Here is a 19,067-nt window from a genome sequence, read left to right on the forward strand (position 1 = left end):
TCAAGTGATTTATTCTCAGTTTGGTTTAACAATTCATCGTGAATAGACTCAAGCCTGAAAAACGCTTGCAAATAGTGCAATTTTATTTCGAAAATAATGGTTCTGTGCGGAATACGTATCGCGCACTATGTCCATTTTATTTTGTTTAGAGATGAAGCGCACTTCTGGTTGAATGGCTACGTCAACAAACAAAACTGCCGCATTGGAAGTGAAGCTAATCCTCAAGTGTTTGTCGAAAAACCGTTACATCCAGAAAAACTGACTGTTTGGTGCGCTTTATGGGCTGGTGGAATCATTGGTCCATACTTCTTCGAAAACGATGACGGCCAGAACGTTACAGTCAATGGTGATCGGTATAGAGCCCTGATAACTAACTTTTTCATTCCTGAATTGAACAACCATGATGTCCAGGAGCTGTGGTTCCAACAAGACGGCGCAACATGTCACACAGCTCGTGCCACAATCGATTTATTGAAAGACACGTTTGGTGACCGCCTAATTTCACGTTTTGGACTTGTGAATTGGCCTCCAAGATCTTGTGATTTAACACCGCTAGACTACTTTCTGTGGGGCTATGTAAAGTCATTGGTCTATGCGGATAAGCCACAAACCCTTGACTATTTGGAAGACAACATTCGCCGTGTTATTGCCGATATACGGCCACAAATGTTGGAAAAAGTCATCGAAAATTGGACGTCCAGATTGGACTACATCCGAGCCAGCCGTGACGGTCATATGCCAGAAATCATATTTAAAATGTAATGCCACAAGATTATCTTGCGGATAAATAAAATTCATGTCAATCGAATAATCCATCGTTGTGTTATTGCAATTTAAAGTTCTATAGCTCTAAAAAAAACACCCTTTATATTTCAAGGACCTTTAGATACCGTTCAAGAGGATTATATATTTACTCAGTTTCGCATAAAAGGTTTTGAGTAATTCCTGATACCTACATCCTATTGCACAAATACCAATCGACAAAAACTTAATTGAACTGTCATTAGTGATTGACAATAGAATGTATAATTTCTTGTTTGAAATCGTTAATGATTGCAACGCGGAGAAGGAATATTCGAATTTGATTCACGATGATGAAACCCGTCAATTCTAGACCAATATCACTAATGGAAATCTGATACAAAATACACAGCTTCTTCATTGATTGAGATTCGGTAAAATGTACAATCCATTCCGGAGATTGCTTGAGTGGTGAAAAATACTGTGTTAGTTTATTGATCTGAAGAGTTTTGAACTGGAAATATAATTTAGATCTAGATGATGTTCCTTCCAATTGTAGTTGACAAGCTCAGTTCATAGGATTTAATGAAAATGGTCGCAAAGGAGTTTTTATTCCAAATTTCATAGTTATTTAAGGATATTGAATTAAAAAATTCAGAAATTCGTATTAGGTATAGAAAATGCATATGATTGAGTTCTTCATCACCTACATTTTTCCTTCAAATTTGTTTTCAAACACATACAAGACATTAGTTTCATTATTTATTTCGAATGAAATTATTTTTGGACTGACTAGATGCTGGTACAAAGAGTATTGCTATTATTTTGCATCAAGTCAAGCGTATCGCTCTATTTGATGCAATTGTCACAATGAGCAAATTGTTAAATGGCTTTCCAAACGAGTACTAAACTCTTCCTATGATTTCACACTCTAGTTGTCACACATTAGGTAGATTGAGTTCGAATAAAAGCTATTATCGAATGATAAACACGGCAAACATCACACAAAATTGAATTTAGTTTCTTCTTCGATCCGAACCTTTCTGTACCTATCTTTCCTCAAGGAGAGGTGGTAACCTCGAGAAATTTTTCTTGAAAAATTCAGTTAACAACCTATTACTTCTGAAATAATGGACTAATTCGACTAATTGGGGATCGTTCATTCTAACACTTCTAACCGAACAGTTTATGAGAATTTAAACCAGAAATTTGAAAAAAAAAACCTAAAAATTAAATCTTCACACAATAATAGTTATATCTCTCAAAATATTGGCCACAGCCTCCTCAAATGAAAGCGTTTTTTATAGATCGAACTGTTATCTAAAACATATTGAGGTCCCAAGTTCATATCTTGCCCCAAGGAGAGTTGGCAGTCTCGAAAATATTATCAAAATTTTTTTTAAATTTCAGTTGACATCTTATAATCTCTGAAAAAATAGAGTAATCTCTGAACTGCAAACATTTTTGTTAACTATTTTATCGAATCAATTAATATGAACTTACAACTTGGATTCTACCATCAATTTCAAGTAATAAACCAATAAAATTGAGGAGCAGTACTAATTGATTGATAAGATAAATAAAAACTTCAAAAAGGCAATTTTACATGAAATTGAAGTCAAATATTGTGTAATTAGCTCATTTTATTATTGATAAAAGGCATTTTGCAGGGAAATCATGCAAAGTTTCGCATCGTTGTGTTGCAATTCATCATAATTTAGAAATAACTACTTATGTCGTCAGAATAATCACTGTCAACCGGAAAATTCGATAATTGATGGAAAAACTTTGATATCCATATGAATTTGCGGTTTGAAATTTTCACATAAAATGACTCAGTTTTAATTAGGCTATTCAATATACATACAAGATTTCTGCCTTCTTCTATTCTTCTAACCGTAAGAAATAATAATTTACTGGTTTGAAAAAATTGAATATAACGGGTGTTTTTTTTCGAGGTATATAACTTTAAGTTGGCATTACTTTTAAAGATGGCGACCGATTTAACAGCTGTCAAGTGATTTACTCTCAGTTTGGTTTGACAATTCATCGTGAATAGACTCACGCCTCAACAACGCTTGTAAATACTGCAATTTCATTTCGAAAATAATGGTTCTGTGCGGAATACGTATCGCGCACTACGTCCATTTCATTTTGTTTAGCGATGAATCGCACTTCTGGTTGAATGGCTACGTCAACAAACAGAACTGCCGCATTTGGAGTGAAGCTAATCCTCAAGTGTATGTCGAAACAACGTTACATCCAGAAAAACTGACTGTTTGGTGCCGGACGTCCAGATTGGACTACATTCGAGCCAGCCGTGGCGGTCATATTCCAGAAATCATATTTAAAATGTAATGCCACAAGATTATCTTGCGTATAAATAAAATTCATGTCAATCGAATAATCCATCGTTGTTTTATTGCAATTCAAAGTTCTTTAGCTCTAAAAAAAAACCTTTATATTGTCATAAATTCCAGTACCTACGTAATAAAACACATGGTTTCGTCATACGTTCATCAATACTCTTCTACAACGATGATGATGAATTCAAAATTCTACCCGTGATAGCCATTAAGTATTTTCCTTTGATTTGAAAGTACAGTTTTCCGAGAAAAGCTAAATTCATTTTATTCCTAACGAAGTTATTCCAATAAGAATTTCAATTAAATGATTAACTTTAATTGGCGATAAAAACTGGTGATATCATTTCCTTAATGACCTCTTAATTGGAACTTCTTCACTTCAATAGTTGCCCCTATATGACACAACTTCAGGAATTTCTAGTTATAGAAGCCTAACGCATATTTTGGACCTTGACTAATTGCCAATATGATTTAACGAAATTATGACAAAAGAAACTTATTATACAGGGTGTTCCTAAATAACGAAAATGACAGATTCCTCGGATCATTTTGAAAAAAAAAACGAAACGTCTTGTTTTCGAAATACAGGGTGTTAAAGTTTGACTTTTGTTAAAGTTTTTTTTCTCATACCTCCTTCTCTTCAAAAAATATTCAACTCAAATTTGGCAGGGGTATTTCAATTTAAAGTTTTCATCGTGTGATATGCTAATTTTGAATGCAAATCTAATGATTTTAGTAATATTTTTCTCTAATTCTGTGGTTATTCCGTTCATTCTTCCACATCTTGTAGAACAAAATCGTGCGAGAATATATCAGAAACGCACAGTTTTCATGGTTATATTTTATTATTCTATGTTGGTACTCCGAACTTTCCGCCACGGCTTTATCTGTCAATTCATCAATTTGCCTTAAAGAAATCAGTTCTGCCAACCAACATTTTTCAATGCAAAAATCACTAAAATATATTTATGGAAATATTTCATTAATTTCAATGAAAATGCAATGAATTAGAGAAAATAATGTATAATACTCGTACAGAAGGCTCATTCTACCACTCGTTCATTCCAAAACTCGCCACTTCGTGGCTCGTTTTTGAATTTTGAACTCGTGGAAGAATATCAATGCCTTCTGCACTTGTATTATAAATAACTATTCTGGAACAGTGCCCGCCTTTTTCCTTCAGAACTGAGACTACCGGTAGTTCAGAAAAATGTGAAAAGAAACTGGTTCAGGACTAAACTTTTTGGTTTCTTGTAGTTATGTCGATTAACCGATTTCGTGAAAAAAAAATTACGAACAATTCTATAATTTAAATTATTATAAAAATCCAGTCAGTAAGATGTAATAAATAAATTAATTGTGAGTTCTGGTACTTATTTGCCTAATATGTAGCGAAGATTAAAGAATATTCGCTAAACTGGTATGATTATCAAAAAAAGTAGGGCTACAAGGAACACTCTGTATTTCGAAAACAAAGCGTTTGCGGCCCATAGACGTTTGGTGACCGCCTAATTTCACGTTTTGGACCTGTGAATTGGCCTCCAAGATCTTATTCTTCTTAATATTATCCAAGGAATCTTTTCTTTTTTCTTTATACCACCAATTTAGGAACAAACTGTATGTAAAAAAACATAAATCCATTTTTCAGCGTATTATCCTACTTCCAACTGTTCGGTTGTTAATGAAATTTCCTTCCGATTCAGATGACTTGGTTCAAAGCCCATAGAAATAATATTCATTGTTTTTAGTTATTATTTTTATTCAATTCAGATTCAGACATTGACCGAGAGATCAAGAAGGTAAATAATAAATCATTCTTTAAAATTTGCAGTGTTTCAAATATCTCAGTTGAACGATTACCTTACTTAAGTATATCAAACACCTGAGACTGAAGAGATTGAAACTAAATACACCAGCTAATCAAGTCGTCCAATTTTTTTATCGCCAAACTTCTTCACAATAACCATTCGATATGACCCCATTCTGAGTAGTCTTGACAACGGAATCGAGGGCATAGAATAGGAAGTTCTTTTTGTGAACACATTAAAATAATCATGGTTTTCTGCTTCTAGTGCAGCTAAGATAAATTAATGTTTTATCAGAGAAGTTCATTCTTGGGTTATAATAACATTGTTGGACTGACAGTTGACGCTTTATTAGTAATATCCGGAGAGGAACAGAAGGAGATGGAGCAATTTAAATGACAAAATAAAAGGAAACCAGAGACGGTCGTAGCAATAATTACCTATATCATGTTTCGAGTTCGTTAAATCTACAGAACGAGATGTAGGTACTTCACTTAATAAGCAATAACATTCTTGTTGTTATACCCACGATTGTTTCATTATTTCCAATAACAACCTTTGAAATTATTCCAGGGAAAAATTTAGACTCCTACTGAAAATTTTATTCACGTTTACTTGGTAAAAGATTTTCGGAAATTAAAAATTATCGTTCGACCTTGCTAGGTATTTGTGTAGTTTTCTCTTCTCTAGGTAATAACGCTCTATGATTTCATCCAAATAACAGTGATTTGCGAATTTTAATCGAAAATGTATTTGTATCATAAAAATTTGTGGACAAATTCAATTTCGTTGTCAATAGGAGCTTTTGAGCGCTCGTTCATTCATTGGATGTTTTTGTATACAGTTCTGCGTTCTCCAAGAGCGCAACTGGCTTGAACGAAGGCTCAAAAGCTACTTTACGTCAGTCTTTCCTTAATTTTAATTTAAGAATTCGTAAAACTCAAATCTAACAGAAATGAAACCCAGTGATTCAATAACGAAAAGGATTGTCGAGTCCCATATCAGAAACTACGGAGGTTGGTCGATAAGATAAGAGCGTATTGTGAAAATTTCAGGAAAACAATTAAAAACTATAAACCAATTAAAGTAATCGTACATATAAATTTCAATGCGAAGGGAATTTAGTTTAAAATCAATAATAAATATTTTCAATTCAATCCAAGAACGCATTCCATATATCCATATTGAAAAAATCCTTCGAAAATTTTATTGATCACTCATTTATGAAAATATAAATAAATAATATTTAAAGGTCATCAGGTCACTGTTATTGAACCACAATACAATGAATTCGAATTCTTTCATATGTGTTGAACAGAAGAATATACGAAAGTGAAGATACTTGACGGTTGAATTCATTTAGAAAAAATTTGGCAACATGATCAGCCGTCGAAATTATCAGTTGTTTTTTTCCGTTCAATATTATCATACTTTGAGAACGGTTTTCCTTCCAATTCTGAATGTTATCTAGAGGCAACGTCTGTCCTAAGAAATTACCTGCAGACGACGATATTCGATATGAACAATCATACCAAATTTCGCAGACACACCAAATCTACAATGAATTATATAACTATCATCAAACATATTATAACACGTGTTTCGCATTATGGATAGCATCTTCAGGTAGATTAAGATAAAACCGCTTCATTCTATTAAGTATATAATAAAAAAATATAAGAGAAGTTGGGAACATCATCACGATTTGAATTTCATTATAAATAACTACCTACTTAATATTGACAAAAAATTTAAATTGTATGTATAGGAAGGTAGATTTACGTAATGTTATGTTTGGTTTGGGTTTTGCGGAAATTCAAATCAACACGTCCTTGAGAAGATCGAATACCAGAGGATATCTGCATGAGCCAAATCTCATTGGTATGTACGTGCAGAAGAAGCTGGCGTTGGTCTGACCAACCAAGGAAATACCAATTGGTTAAAAGTACCGTTGAAAAGATATATGTTTTTTTTTCTACTTTCCAAGAAAATCCATGTTTAGCTTCCACTTGAGTCGGTACCTGGGTATTTCCCCATAGAAGCCTAGAAACCTGATTTCAGTTTTTTTATTGTTATGGACAGTCCATAGAACGCAGAATTCGTTGCTTATGAAAAGATGAAATTTATTTCGTCATTTTTTCGGTGGTCAAAAATTTATTCGAATATTCATATTGATATCGAATTTGGAAAGTACGTTTGAACGTATTGTTGGAATTATTTTTGTACCTAGTAATCACTGGTCTCTATACTCACGTAGAGTTTGAGCGTCATTTGTCATTTAGCTTCATTTTTTCAGTACATCCAAAGTGTAATTTTCAATTTACACGATAAATAAAATATTGAAAAAACTTATGTGAATTTTGTATCGCGAAATTTATCTCTATGATACGAATTCAGTCAGAAATACGGTGACTCGTATTTAAAAAAAAAGTCCTGATTGAAGGAGATTGTTGAATCAGGGTAGAGAAACGCTTTGATAGTTGATGGACTGCTTTCTACGACAAGAAAATTACAGTTTTTATCTAGGATAATCGAGTTTGTAGAAAATTATAAACTTGCTTTGACCTTCTTTATTTGGAAGTTTCATTGTGGATAAAGTATTCGGCAAAAATCTTCAATAGATTAAAAACGTGTGAGAATTCAGGGCATCGAGCGTATGATGGGTCCATTCACATGCAATGTGACAAGACATCTTAGATGGAAAAATAAAATAATACAACCATTAGGTCTGACTATCTTATGTGGAATCAATTCAATAAAAACTAATTAATTAATTAATTGAACTAGAGTAATTGAATTAATCGGCTATTTTCATACATGAATTTTCGATTCAATGCAAATCAATTATGTAGGAAATCATCAAATTATCATTCCGATATAAGAGCAATTTTCAGAATTATTTCTGGGCAAGATTGTTCCATCTAAATTATTATTTTGTTGTTTAAAAACTATGAATACGACGTAATTTTGTATTGTTGATATTGAAACGAAAACAGTAATAAGTTGCGATAAATTTCCAAAAACTCATACAATTTATCAGTTCATTGTGAAGATCGAAACCAAACAAAAGAAGGTAGTAATACCTGTGGGACATGAACATGTCAGGCAATATGTACCCAAGGATCAACAGGGTGTCGAATAAAAAAACATTGTCAGTAAAATGGATGGAGACTCAATAGCTTTTAAGCCCCTACCTTTTGTACCTTGGAAGCTGTCAAGAATTTTTGAAAAGGGATGATTCAGGTGAAGCCCTTGTGTTTCACTTTGAAAAGATTAGTAGAATATTTCTTTCTTTTATAAATATATAATTCGAAGATTATATCTGGTTCAATCGAACTTATTCTGAAATGTTATAAATCGTACACTTCTTGATGCATAGTTGAATTGAATTGAATTTATTCGATTCTATATTTTCAGCCCTTAAAATCAGGGGAATAATTTTTCAGATCTGCTATTTTTACCCAATTTTTTTAAATAAATGGTCATTTATCGTATAGAAGCTCTGAAGTGCTGATGAGCATTAAAAATGTAATGGTATGATAGGTATGGATATTTTAACCCTAGGTGATTTTGAAAATTCCTGTAGAACAATTTTAGGTAAAATGAAATTTTGAAATTAAATTTGCAGTTTGATAGACCTAATTACTCAAATTAATTAATTAAATTTGAAGAAACAATATTTCTGAAATTATCATTAGCTTAAAAAAAAAGCGTTTTTTGAAAAATAGAATCATTAAATTCAAAGTTGATAGTTAATTCTCATAAGGTGATAATGTAAAAAAATGTTTACTCTGTGGTACTAGTCTAGCTCAATAATTAGATCTATTAATTTCATCAAAGGGTTGAAATTGAGGGACCATACATGACGATACTATACCAAATAGTTTTAGAGCTGTAGATTTTGCGAAAACCATGTCAATTTATCGTCCCTTCATCAAATAACAAATTGGAAAAATCGATAAATGTAGTTGAGCAAAATAGATCGGCAACTTTCTGTGACTTACTTTTGAACAGTTTGTGTTGTCCTAAAGGTGAGATTAGCCTTTCTTTATTGGTAAGCGATCTTCATAAAGGCCCCCAGCACACCAAAAACAAGCCGGTCCACAGAACACAAGCTCCTTTACCAGCACGTGAAGTGAACCAAACTGAACTAACAATTGGCCGATAACGACTGTTGCCTTTAAAGAGAAACAAGTTCTACTCGACAAGTGTTGAACCTCTGGGTCTGGGTATTCCACAGTGTCTTCGTAGAAGATGGGTCTTTGACGTAGAAAGCTTCCTTCATTTTAATCGCAGAGGTGGAGCCAAACTAGTTGACGATTCACGAATTTAGTATGTTAACGATGCTTGGGGATTCCCTTTTTGTTTTGATTTGTTCTCTTTTGTCATTAAGGAAACCTCCTACCGTTTATTGCTTATAGGTGATTCAACTTTTCCGTGATAAAACTGGTTCGAAGGGAAAAAACAGTTTACACTAGATTTATTTTTATCGTTTCCATTTTTAACGCGAATTCGAAAATTATGAATATTCTGACGTAATTATAGAGCATTCTGTTTGGGACACATGAGTTAAAAAATATATAGGTATGTATATATCACTAGTAGTTTCCGAGAAATTAATTTCATTAAAAACTTATTCCTTGGTTTTTTGCCTTCAAAATTTATGGATAGTGATTTCTATTCAAGAGCTAATAGAATCAATATTCAATGTGATCTATCAATCGATTTCTGTTTACCTTCGTGGATATCTAATTCTTGAAATTTCTGAGAAAAGCTATGTACATTCTACACAATTTCGAAATTTTATCTTTATAAATAATAAATCAAAAAAATGTAGGTATATGTTGTAATTTGCTTTTTTATTTCACGCGGCTAAAAAGTTACAAAAGCAAATAAGGGATTCCTTGACAATTTCAAGAAAAAAAAAATTGCTATAAACATGGACCCGCAAACAAGTTGTTTTCGAAATACCGGGTGTTTCTTGTAGTCCTACTTTCATGTGAAGATTATACCAGTTTATCCTCGAGTTTATCGAATATTCATCGCAATCTTCGCTGCAGTTTAGGTAGATATGTACAAAAATTTATGATTAATTTATTCATCCCAGCTACTAACTGGATCTTCATAATAATTTAAATTTTACAGAGGATTATTAGATGATTGTTTCAATTTTTTCTCGAAATCGGTAGCAGATACGAAAAAACACAACAAGTGTAGTACACTACACCTTTTTCAATTGTAATTCAGAAAACGTAAAATGTAATTCAGAAAAGTAAATTGAATTTCAGAATATGGAAGTTGTAATTCAGAATAGTAAATTGAATTTCAGAAGATGGAAATTGTAATTCAGAATAAGAACTTTATATTCAGAAACGGTAATTTGAATTTCAGAATAGTGATGTGTAATTCAGAAAGGGTAAATTTGATTTCAGAAAATATAAATTGGAATTCAGATTTGGTGATTTGAAATTCAGAAATAGGAAATTGTAATTCAGAAAAAGGAAATTGTTATTCAGAAATAAGAAATTGTAATTCAGAATTTCAAAGGAAACGAAGAGACTAACACACTAGCCAGAAAAGGAGCTCAAACGCCACTTACTGGCCTAGAACCTTTCTGTGGTATAGGCAAATGCACCTATAAGAAAGAGTTTCTGGCAAAGGAAGAAACTGAAAGAGAAGCACTCTGGAGGAATCTTCCAAGAATGAATCATTCCAAAAAGTTCCTTCGGAACTTTAAAACTGCAAGGTCCAAAAGGTATTTAAGGATACTGTTCTGAATTACATATTACATTTTCTGAAATTGAATTGATAACTTCTGAAATACAATTTTCCTTTTCTGAATTTCAATTCACTATTCCGAATTACAACTTTGTTTTTCTGAAATCCAACTTCCTAATCTGAATTTCAATTTCGTTTTTCTGAAATTAAATTAACTATTCTGAAATTCAATTTCTCTTTTCTGAATTACATATTCCTATTCTGAAATACATGTTCCCGATTCTGAAATTGAACTTTGATTTTCTGAATTACAACTGAAAAAGGTGTAGACCAAAGTTTCTTTTCACATTTTTCTCAACTACCAGTGGTATTTTGAGGACGAAAAATAACATTCATTGAGCCATTCACGAAGAGGGTTATTAACTATATTTTTTTACTGGCAATATTACATTGCTGGAGGCGCCACTGGGTATTTTCATATCAAAAACGGTTTGAAATAGTCACAGAACAGTAAAAGATAAATGGAATATGGCGTCATCTATGAGGCGTACTGTTAACTAACTCAAACCATATAATCGATTATAATTAATAAAAACCCATCTCTTATTACATTTCTGAAATTGAATTTATTTCCAAATCGCAACACATTCATGAATAATCTAAATTAATCATTATAAAAATAAAATCAAAAGAAGTAGAGTTTTTGTACATGCTTCCAATTCTATGGTCACGATGCAAAAATTTTCAACTGATGATAAGATATAGGTTAAATCATAGATGCCCAAGTTTCCTGTCAACACGTGTTGAGTATTGTTAGTTTTAGGAAAATATAAAATTAGTGATATAAAATATGTCTGTGCTAAATCGTGTGGTGTAAGTTGAATATATTTAATTATTTTCGAAATTTAATTGTGATTTTTTTCAGCAAACCGACCACTCGGAGGGGTAAGAAGATACTTATGAAAAAAGCACCTCAAATAATAGAAGGACCCAAGAAAACGTTGTTCTTCAAAGGGAGAAAATGCAACGAAAACATGAGACGCGTTCTAAAAGACATTTATAATCTCAAAAAACCCGATGCTCTAATGTTGACTAAAAACAATGATATCACCATTTTTGAAGATGTAACGCCAGTCGAGGCCTTCACTAGAAAACACGAAACGCCATTGTTTATTATGGGATCTTCCAGTAAAAAACGTCCAGAGAATTTAGTTGCTGGTAGAATGTTCAACTATTCCCTTCTTGATATGTTTGAATTTCATGTAGAAAATGTTGAGCACTTGGAAGACTTTAAATCGAACAAAATATTACTTGGATTGAAACCCTGTCTTGTATTCAATGGTCCTAAATGGGATGAAACTGCAGAATTCAAACAGTTGAAATCTTTATTTATTGATTTATTCCATCGTGAAGAAGTCGAGTGTATAAGACTTCAAGGTCTGGAACATATTTTAAGTTTTACTATTACAGATGATGGTAAAATTCTTCTTAGGTCTTACAAAGTTATGTTGAAAAAATCTGGGGGCAGGACACCGCGGGTGGAACTGGAAGCTATAGGTAAATCGACTTTAATAGTATTTCATGCATTGTATAAATTAATGCCTCTTATCTCAATGTGTTTTTAAATTTATTTTATTATCTCTGTTTAGGTCCCAATATAGACTTAGTCCTCAGAAGAAGTAAACTTCCTACTGAAGACTTAATGAAGGAAGCATGTAAGAGACCTAAGGAGCTCAAAGCTAAACCAAAGAAGAATATTTCAACGGATGGTCTTGGTACTACTCATGGTCGCATACATATTGGCAAACAAGAAATCAATAAACTTCAGACTCGTAAAATGAAGGGATTGAAAAAATCACCAGTAGAAGTGATGGCTCAAAAAATGCTGAATAAAAAAGCTATGAAGGAGAAGATCAAATCTCAAAGATGAGAAGTGTGTGATCATTTTAAAAGTGAAACAAATGCCTATGGTCAAGACATTTTAGGTAAGTGGAGTCTGCAATAAAATCGATGTTTTATTGAGGACTTCTTACTTTCAATAAATGTCTTGACCTTATGTAATTGAAAAAGGACGATATTGCCAAACTCATGAAAGTTTGAATTTGTAATAAGCTTAAACTGTAATGTAGTTAGTTTTAAGTTGTACATATTTTTTTGTATAAATTTGAAATAAAGATTTTTCTATGTTTCTATTGTGTTCGTTGTAGAATTAATTAAATTTGTCACTTCACTTCTTTGCAGCTATTTATATTTTGTATCGCCACTTATTAGAAGTGGGGAAAATGATTCGGACATTTTTTACACAGATTTAGAAAATCTTTATCAAATTTAAATTCATTAACAATACCTTCAGAATATCAAAATCATAAGTTTTTTTTAATCGTTTCTGCTCTATACTACTACATATATTGTAAAATTTCTTGGATATTTTGTCATTAAAAAAATTTACTTATAATAATCCTCACAATTTCATCTTTTAGTATATTAAGCTTGTGGTGTTATAGCAAAAAATTTTGAGAGGCAAGAGAATGATTTTTAGGTAAAGATCAGCTATAAATTTTAAAAACTGCATTGCAACATTAATGTTAAAATATAGTTATTTATAAACATTCCATGTGTCCTGGTAAGTTTTCCTGGATGGTAACCCACCGAAATACAGCATATTTTAGGGTATGATATTAGTAAATTAGCAAACGTGAGCTATTTGCGAAAACATTCTGTTACATACAAAAAAAAATTGGAAATAGGCTATAATTTCACCTTCAATAATTATTTATAATAGAAAAACATTTTGTATCACAGATTTTATTAGATGACAGCGTCTTTTTCACACTACTCACGGAAATAACTTGTTTGGATTCAGAACTATCCAAAATTATTATTCATTCATATAGTTAAATTCAAATTGATACAGGCGTAGTAGCATTTACACTGAATCACATCTTTCTCTCGGATATAATATATACAGGGTGTTTCTTAACTACGGTACAAAACTGAGTGATTCGTTGGTTCGTTTGAAAAAAAAGTTGCTTTGGTTCTAAGATACCGAAGTTGTAGTTATAAAAATGGTATTTGACACATATTATTCAAATAACTGTACTTGGGTACAGTAATTAGGCGTTTATTTAGGTCTAACTTTTGAGTCTCTTTGATTTTTTTCATCTCAAGCTTCACTTTACTTCAACTCATTCTAAAATAAATTATCCATGGACAAAGTAAAAAATAAACAATTTCGACCTTGTTATTTCTTATATCTAAACCAAATCGGTTCAGGAATATTTATGAAGTTTTAAAGAGCTAGCATAAAGTGCATAATTTTTGTAATTTTATAAATATGTAGCACTGAAGGTTTTCACGGGCATATTGATCAAAAAGTTAAAAATTCTATGCTTTTTCTTAGAGGTCGAGTCGGTTTTTACCTTGAAATTAGTCTGCAACTAACGAGCGTTCATTTAAAGTCATGGTCAAGAATGCTGGGAAAAAATATTACGGTTGATATTTATGTGAATACAAGTAGCGCTTAGCTTGTACCATATCACCAACATTTGTTTACATACTTCAAATCTGGGAACCATATATAGTACAAGTTGAGTGCTACTTGTAATCACAAAAAACCAACTCTAATTTCTCCACAACATTCTCGACCACGAATTTAAATGAACGCTCGTTATATGGAATGTTTCTAAATTGATCATTATTTGAATATCCCGCGAACTCTAAATCTAGGGACTTTATTTTTTTGGTGTGGTGGCGTTGGCGGCGTACATTACTAGAAAAATATTCATATTGTAGAAAAGTCAAAAATGCCAAAATGCCTATCGTTGCAAAACATCAGTTTTCAACGTAAATGCCTGATAAACAATGATAGGAAATTTCTACCAAAGTGGAGTGCAATTGCGATAACAGTGTTAATTGTCGATGTGTTGATTTAATAGTGGGATTTGAGTATACTGAGCTCCCTTACCGGCGTTTATGGAAGGCTTCTAGATGAGTATGGTTGTGTCGTCAGAGTTATCAGCTTGCATGAACTAGCTACATATATTTTTCATCCTTTTATATGTAATTCAAAGTTTCAATAATGTCAGCAAGCAACGGTTCAACTGCTGGAAAAGTGAGAGGTCCTGGTAGGCCTCCTAAAAAGATAATATCCTGTACTTGGTGTAATGAGAGTAAACTTCCTCTCAAATATGTTTTGCCAACAACAAATGGTAAAAAAGAATTTTGTTCAGAGACTTGTTTAGCAGAATTTCGAAAAGCTTATGTGAAAGGAGCTTGTTTACAATGTGATAACGTCATTAGCGGAAATAATAGTGTTTCCAAAGAATACTGTTCCTTATTCTGTTTAAATAAACATCAGAAGAAAGATTTGAAAGTAGCAACCGTTTCACCCAATCTAGAAGGGTCTCCAGGTCCTTTCCAATATGAAACATACCAACCTTTCGATTGGGAAGAATATTTAAAAGAAACAAACAGTGAGCCTGCTCCACAGCATTGCTTTAGGCAAGCTGTTAACCCACCTATCAATGATTTCAAAGTTGGAATGAAACTAGAAGCTTTGGACCCTAGAAATGTGACATCTACGTGTATAGCTACTGTTATTAGCATTTTAGGACCTAGATTAAGACTTAGATTAGATGGTAGTGATAATAAAAATGACTTTTGGAGGTTAGTCGATTCTAGTGAAATAAATGCTATCGGGCATTGCGAAAAAACTGGTGGTATGCTACAGCCCCCATTAGGTAAGTTATGAATATATAATCTGTTTTCGTCTTTCAACACCTTCTATTTTCAAGGTTTTAGAATGAACGCTAGTTCTTGGCCAATGTTCCTTTTAAAAACTTTAAATGGAGCTGAAATGGCACCGGCAAAAATATTCCAAAAAGAACCTTCAGGACCTGGTGTGAATCTTTTCGAAGTTGGACAAAAGCTTGAAGCTGTTGACAAGAAGAATCCCCAATTAATTTGTTGTGCCACTGTGGGGGCAGTAAAAAATGATCAGATACATGTTACGTTTGACGGATGGCGAGGCGCCTTTGATTATTGGTGTAGGTTTGATAGCAGGGATATCTTTCCCGTAGGATGGTGTGCAAAATCTGGTCATCCTATGCAACCCCCTGGTCAAAAGAATCAAGCTGGAGCAAGGTAATTCTAATTTGAGGTGGTCACACTATAAATTCAGTTAATGAAGTAAATAATTAAAATTATAATTGAAAATATTGAGGTTAGAAAGTATAGATTTTATTCATCTTGTGTAATTTTCAACTCAATGAATATAGGAAAGTTTTATACAATAATAATAAATGTCTACCAACAGAAGAAGAAAATTTCATTGGGATAAAAGATTCCTGTTTTCGAGGCCTGAAATAATTCAGTAATAATAATAATAGTTCAGGGAAATTTGAGTCTGCTTTTTTATTTTTCACTTTTTCTATTTTATGATATTGGTTATTATGGAGTTCCTAAGTTAGTTCAATATTTCGTTATAGATTTAGAATCAGACCCACCCCTCTACCAGCTCCTCTACCGGTCAACCCATCGACCACCACCGAGTCTTTGGAGGCGGACACATCTGCCCCACCACCACCGCCAATCGTCATCCACATCAGAAAATCGTGTATGGGGGGTCCTCTAATCGATACCAACCAATTACCTAGCACCATCGAAGAGACCATACCCGTTGCCCTTGTCAAGAAATTGATCGGTAAGCTTCTGGAAGCATCGCACAAGTTTGAGACCATACTGGCTAGACTGGGCGCCCTCCAAGGAGAAGAAATGGCGATCAGCCACAGCGGTTCGACCTACACCATCAAATTACCATCGGTGGCCCAACCTGGTTCAGTGGAAGCTGTATTTTCTTTGCTGGCCAACACACTGGGTTGCTGTCAGAATCTATTCCGTAAGTAGCGAACGTTTTGTTATACTTTTTGGCCAAAGGTCAGGTTCGTTAATGGGCTAAATCTCTCCAATCGGGAGCTGAGTGATTTTTGCATTGAAGTATATTGGTTGGCAGAACTGTTTTCTGTATGACAAATTTGACAGATAACAGAAAATCTGTGACAGAAAAGTACGTAGAATGAACGGATTTACCACAGAATTAGGAAACTTGACAATTCAACTATCTAAAAGAATTTCGCAATTTATTAGGGCTAGAAACGCCACTGACTGACGAATGTCCTTCTTGCGATGTGAAAGCCGTACCTTCTCCCAAGAGGAAAGCTCAGGTAGAACAAGAACCGGCGATCTCAACGACACCTGTGGCGGCTGATACTTCCACATCTTCCGAAACCACCCTGGCCAACATAAACAGGATACCCACGCAAGAATGGGGTATCGAGGAGGTGATACAGTTCATCGAATCCACAGATCCTTGCCTGGGAGTTCACGCTGAACTGTTCAGGAAACATGTAAGTCTCCTCGATTTGTTTTACGAAGTGATTAGATAGTGAGTATTGAGTTGATCAATGTCATTGTTTCTTTGTCCAGGGTAGTAAATTTGAGTTGTTATTTTGCTTATTATCCTGATATTGACATTTTGACAACTCTAATTGTGATTTAATATGCAGATTTCTATCGATCAGCTCAATCGACTTTTCAATCGAACTTTAACATCCTGTATCTTGAATACAAAGCGTTTGCAGACCCATATATACAGGGTGATTCACCGGGATGGCCTATTAGACGTTTATGGAAAACTAATCATAATTTCGAACTGAAAATTTGCATATCGGGGTTTGAGACAATGATCTTTCTCCCTAAAATATTTTCAGATCTCTACAACTTCCGGTTATACCGGAAACAGACTACTACTTTCTTATTTCAAATGGCACACCCAGTATATTTTTGTATAATTATTATAAGCTTTTTTGATTGCAATTTCGGCAATATGCCATACCTTGGATAAAAATTCAACGGTTCATGAGTTATTGGGATTCTTATGAAAAAAAAGGTGGCGATGAGGACTCACATTCTTTTGAATATTTCAGCAGAAAGAGTTTTTTTCAAAAAAATTTTTTTCTTTTTCGATTCCGCAAATACGAAGTATTATAAGACTGTTTGCGGTTTGGGCCAAAAATGTACAGGGTGTTTATAAGAGGATCATGAACTTGGACAACTCAAATTCATCAAAACTCAAGATTTTCAAATTAGATCCTATATTTTTCCTTACGCGAAGGTGACTGCCGGTTTACTTATACGCCTTTCAAAAACCCCCTGGTTTTTTCCATATTTACCAAGAAAACCAATTATTTCAGGAAATAGACGGCAAGGCCCTGCTTCTTCTGAACTCCGATATGATGATGAAATATATGGGACTGAAACTGGGACCCGCCCTGAAAATATGCAATCTTGTGTCCAGGATAAAAGGTAGAAGACACATATAATTGTAAGATATTTGTAAGTTATTAGGTTATCGATACGCTGATTTCCTCTGTAAGTTAATGTAAGTAGTCTATGGTAAACAACTGATCTTTCAAAAGAGAAATACAGGTATGCAGTTCTTGAAAAAGTTTTGCAGTCACGATGAAGATAAGAAGAGTGGGTCGAGTTTTACGTAACGAAAAGTTTGGTATGAAACTTCTAGACGAGGCTCTGTCGTTGCTCAAGGTTAGTAAAGGTGCAAAATTTGTTAGAAGAGCGGGACTTGAAATGTTAAATATTAAACTGTTTCGTTACGAACACTCGACTTGGAAACTACTACATCTACAATAATGCTGCCTCGGAGCGCAAAAAATAGATTTTTTTCGTCTTATAGGCTTGATAGTTTTTCACACGAGTTGTTTATACTCTTAAACTATTGTTTAAAGGACCTCATCTTTTTAGGGTGCTCTATTTTTTCAAAATACCGAGTTTAGAATCTCTGATTGATTATGTGATATATTTCCTTTTCTTTCTTGTTATTTCCTTTTACAAATGGGCCCATAAGTCGGTTCAGTAAGAAACTTGCCATAATAAAAGTGTTTCGACATAGTTCTATAGAAATTTGGGAATTAGCTTTGTTAAATGCTCCTTTGAATAGGCACAGTGCTTTTTTTTGCTTCAATTTAGCTTACTGAGTGTTTTTCTAACGAAAACCTTTGAAAAACAAATAAGCAGGAAAAACGCTCAAGTCTTCGCTATTTTTGCACACGAAAATTAACTTTCTCATCTCCGTACTTAATAAAAAAAAAACTAAATGCAAGTTTCATTTTCTAAGTCCTCCGATTAGATGTTAGATGTTGGGCCCTTTGGAACCTCTGGCTATTTAGATTTAAAATGAGTGACATTTGTAGTTATAACATGTTTTCTATTTCCTATTACGACTTGTGTATATTTGATACTGTGAATAATGAGCTCAATTACATTTGTTTATGTTATATGCATTTTCTATACATTGTTTTATTCTTGTTCTGACTTGCTTGGAAGGACATATCATAAGGTAGGGGTTTTGGAGAGTTTGTAA

At 33.3% G+C, this 19,067-nt stretch overlaps 3 protein-coding genes across 5 annotated transcripts in view; 2 read left to right on the plus strand and 1 right to left on the minus strand.

The window, feature by feature from the left end:
• The window catches only part of LOC123676590 (organic cation transporter protein-like), a 19,721-nt gene extending 10,534 nt beyond the window's left edge, over window positions 1-9,187 (minus strand). Inside the window, exon 1 of one of the 3 annotated variants that reach the window (XR_006746980.1) lies at window positions 8,917-9,185. Coding sequence is in view for 2 of the 3 variants with exons in the window: in XM_045612597.1 (XP_045468553.1) it covers window position 8,917 (1 nt within the window). In the remaining variant the exon portion in view is untranslated. Of the gene's footprint in view, window positions 1-8,916 lie in introns of all 3 variants that reach the window. The other 2 variants (XM_045612597.1, XM_045612596.1) reach the window with 2 other exon arrangements.
• A 2,205-nt stretch (window positions 9,188-11,392) lies between these two features.
• LOC123676591 (ribosome production factor 2 homolog) lies at window positions 11,393-12,818 on the plus strand. The gene is made up of 3 exons (XM_045612598.1): window positions 11,393-11,503; window positions 11,556-12,187; window positions 12,280-12,818. The coding sequence occupies exons 1-3, from the start codon at window positions 11,481-11,483 to the stop codon at window positions 12,558-12,560; spliced, it is 936 nt and encodes a 311-aa protein (XP_045468554.1). The 5' UTR covers window positions 11,393-11,480; the 3' UTR covers window positions 12,561-12,818.
• A 1,583-nt stretch (window positions 12,819-14,401) lies between these two features.
• LOC123676593 (polycomb protein Scm) lies at window positions 14,402-18,981 on the plus strand. The gene is made up of 5 exons (XM_045612604.1): window positions 14,402-15,369; window positions 15,424-15,772; window positions 16,117-16,526; window positions 16,775-17,034; window positions 17,881-18,981. Exons 1-5 carry the CDS (start codon window positions 14,709-14,711, stop codon window positions 18,007-18,009), a joined length of 1,809 nt encoding a protein of 602 aa, XP_045468560.1. The 5' UTR covers window positions 14,402-14,708; the 3' UTR covers window positions 18,010-18,981.
• The last annotated feature ends 86 nt before the right edge of the window (window positions 18,982-19,067 follow it).

Source organism: Harmonia axyridis, chromosome 3, assembly GCF_914767665.1.
Source record: "Harmonia axyridis chromosome 3, icHarAxyr1.1, whole genome shotgun sequence".
NCBI classification, from domain to species: Eukaryota; Metazoa; Arthropoda; class Insecta; order Coleoptera; family Coccinellidae; genus Harmonia; species Harmonia axyridis.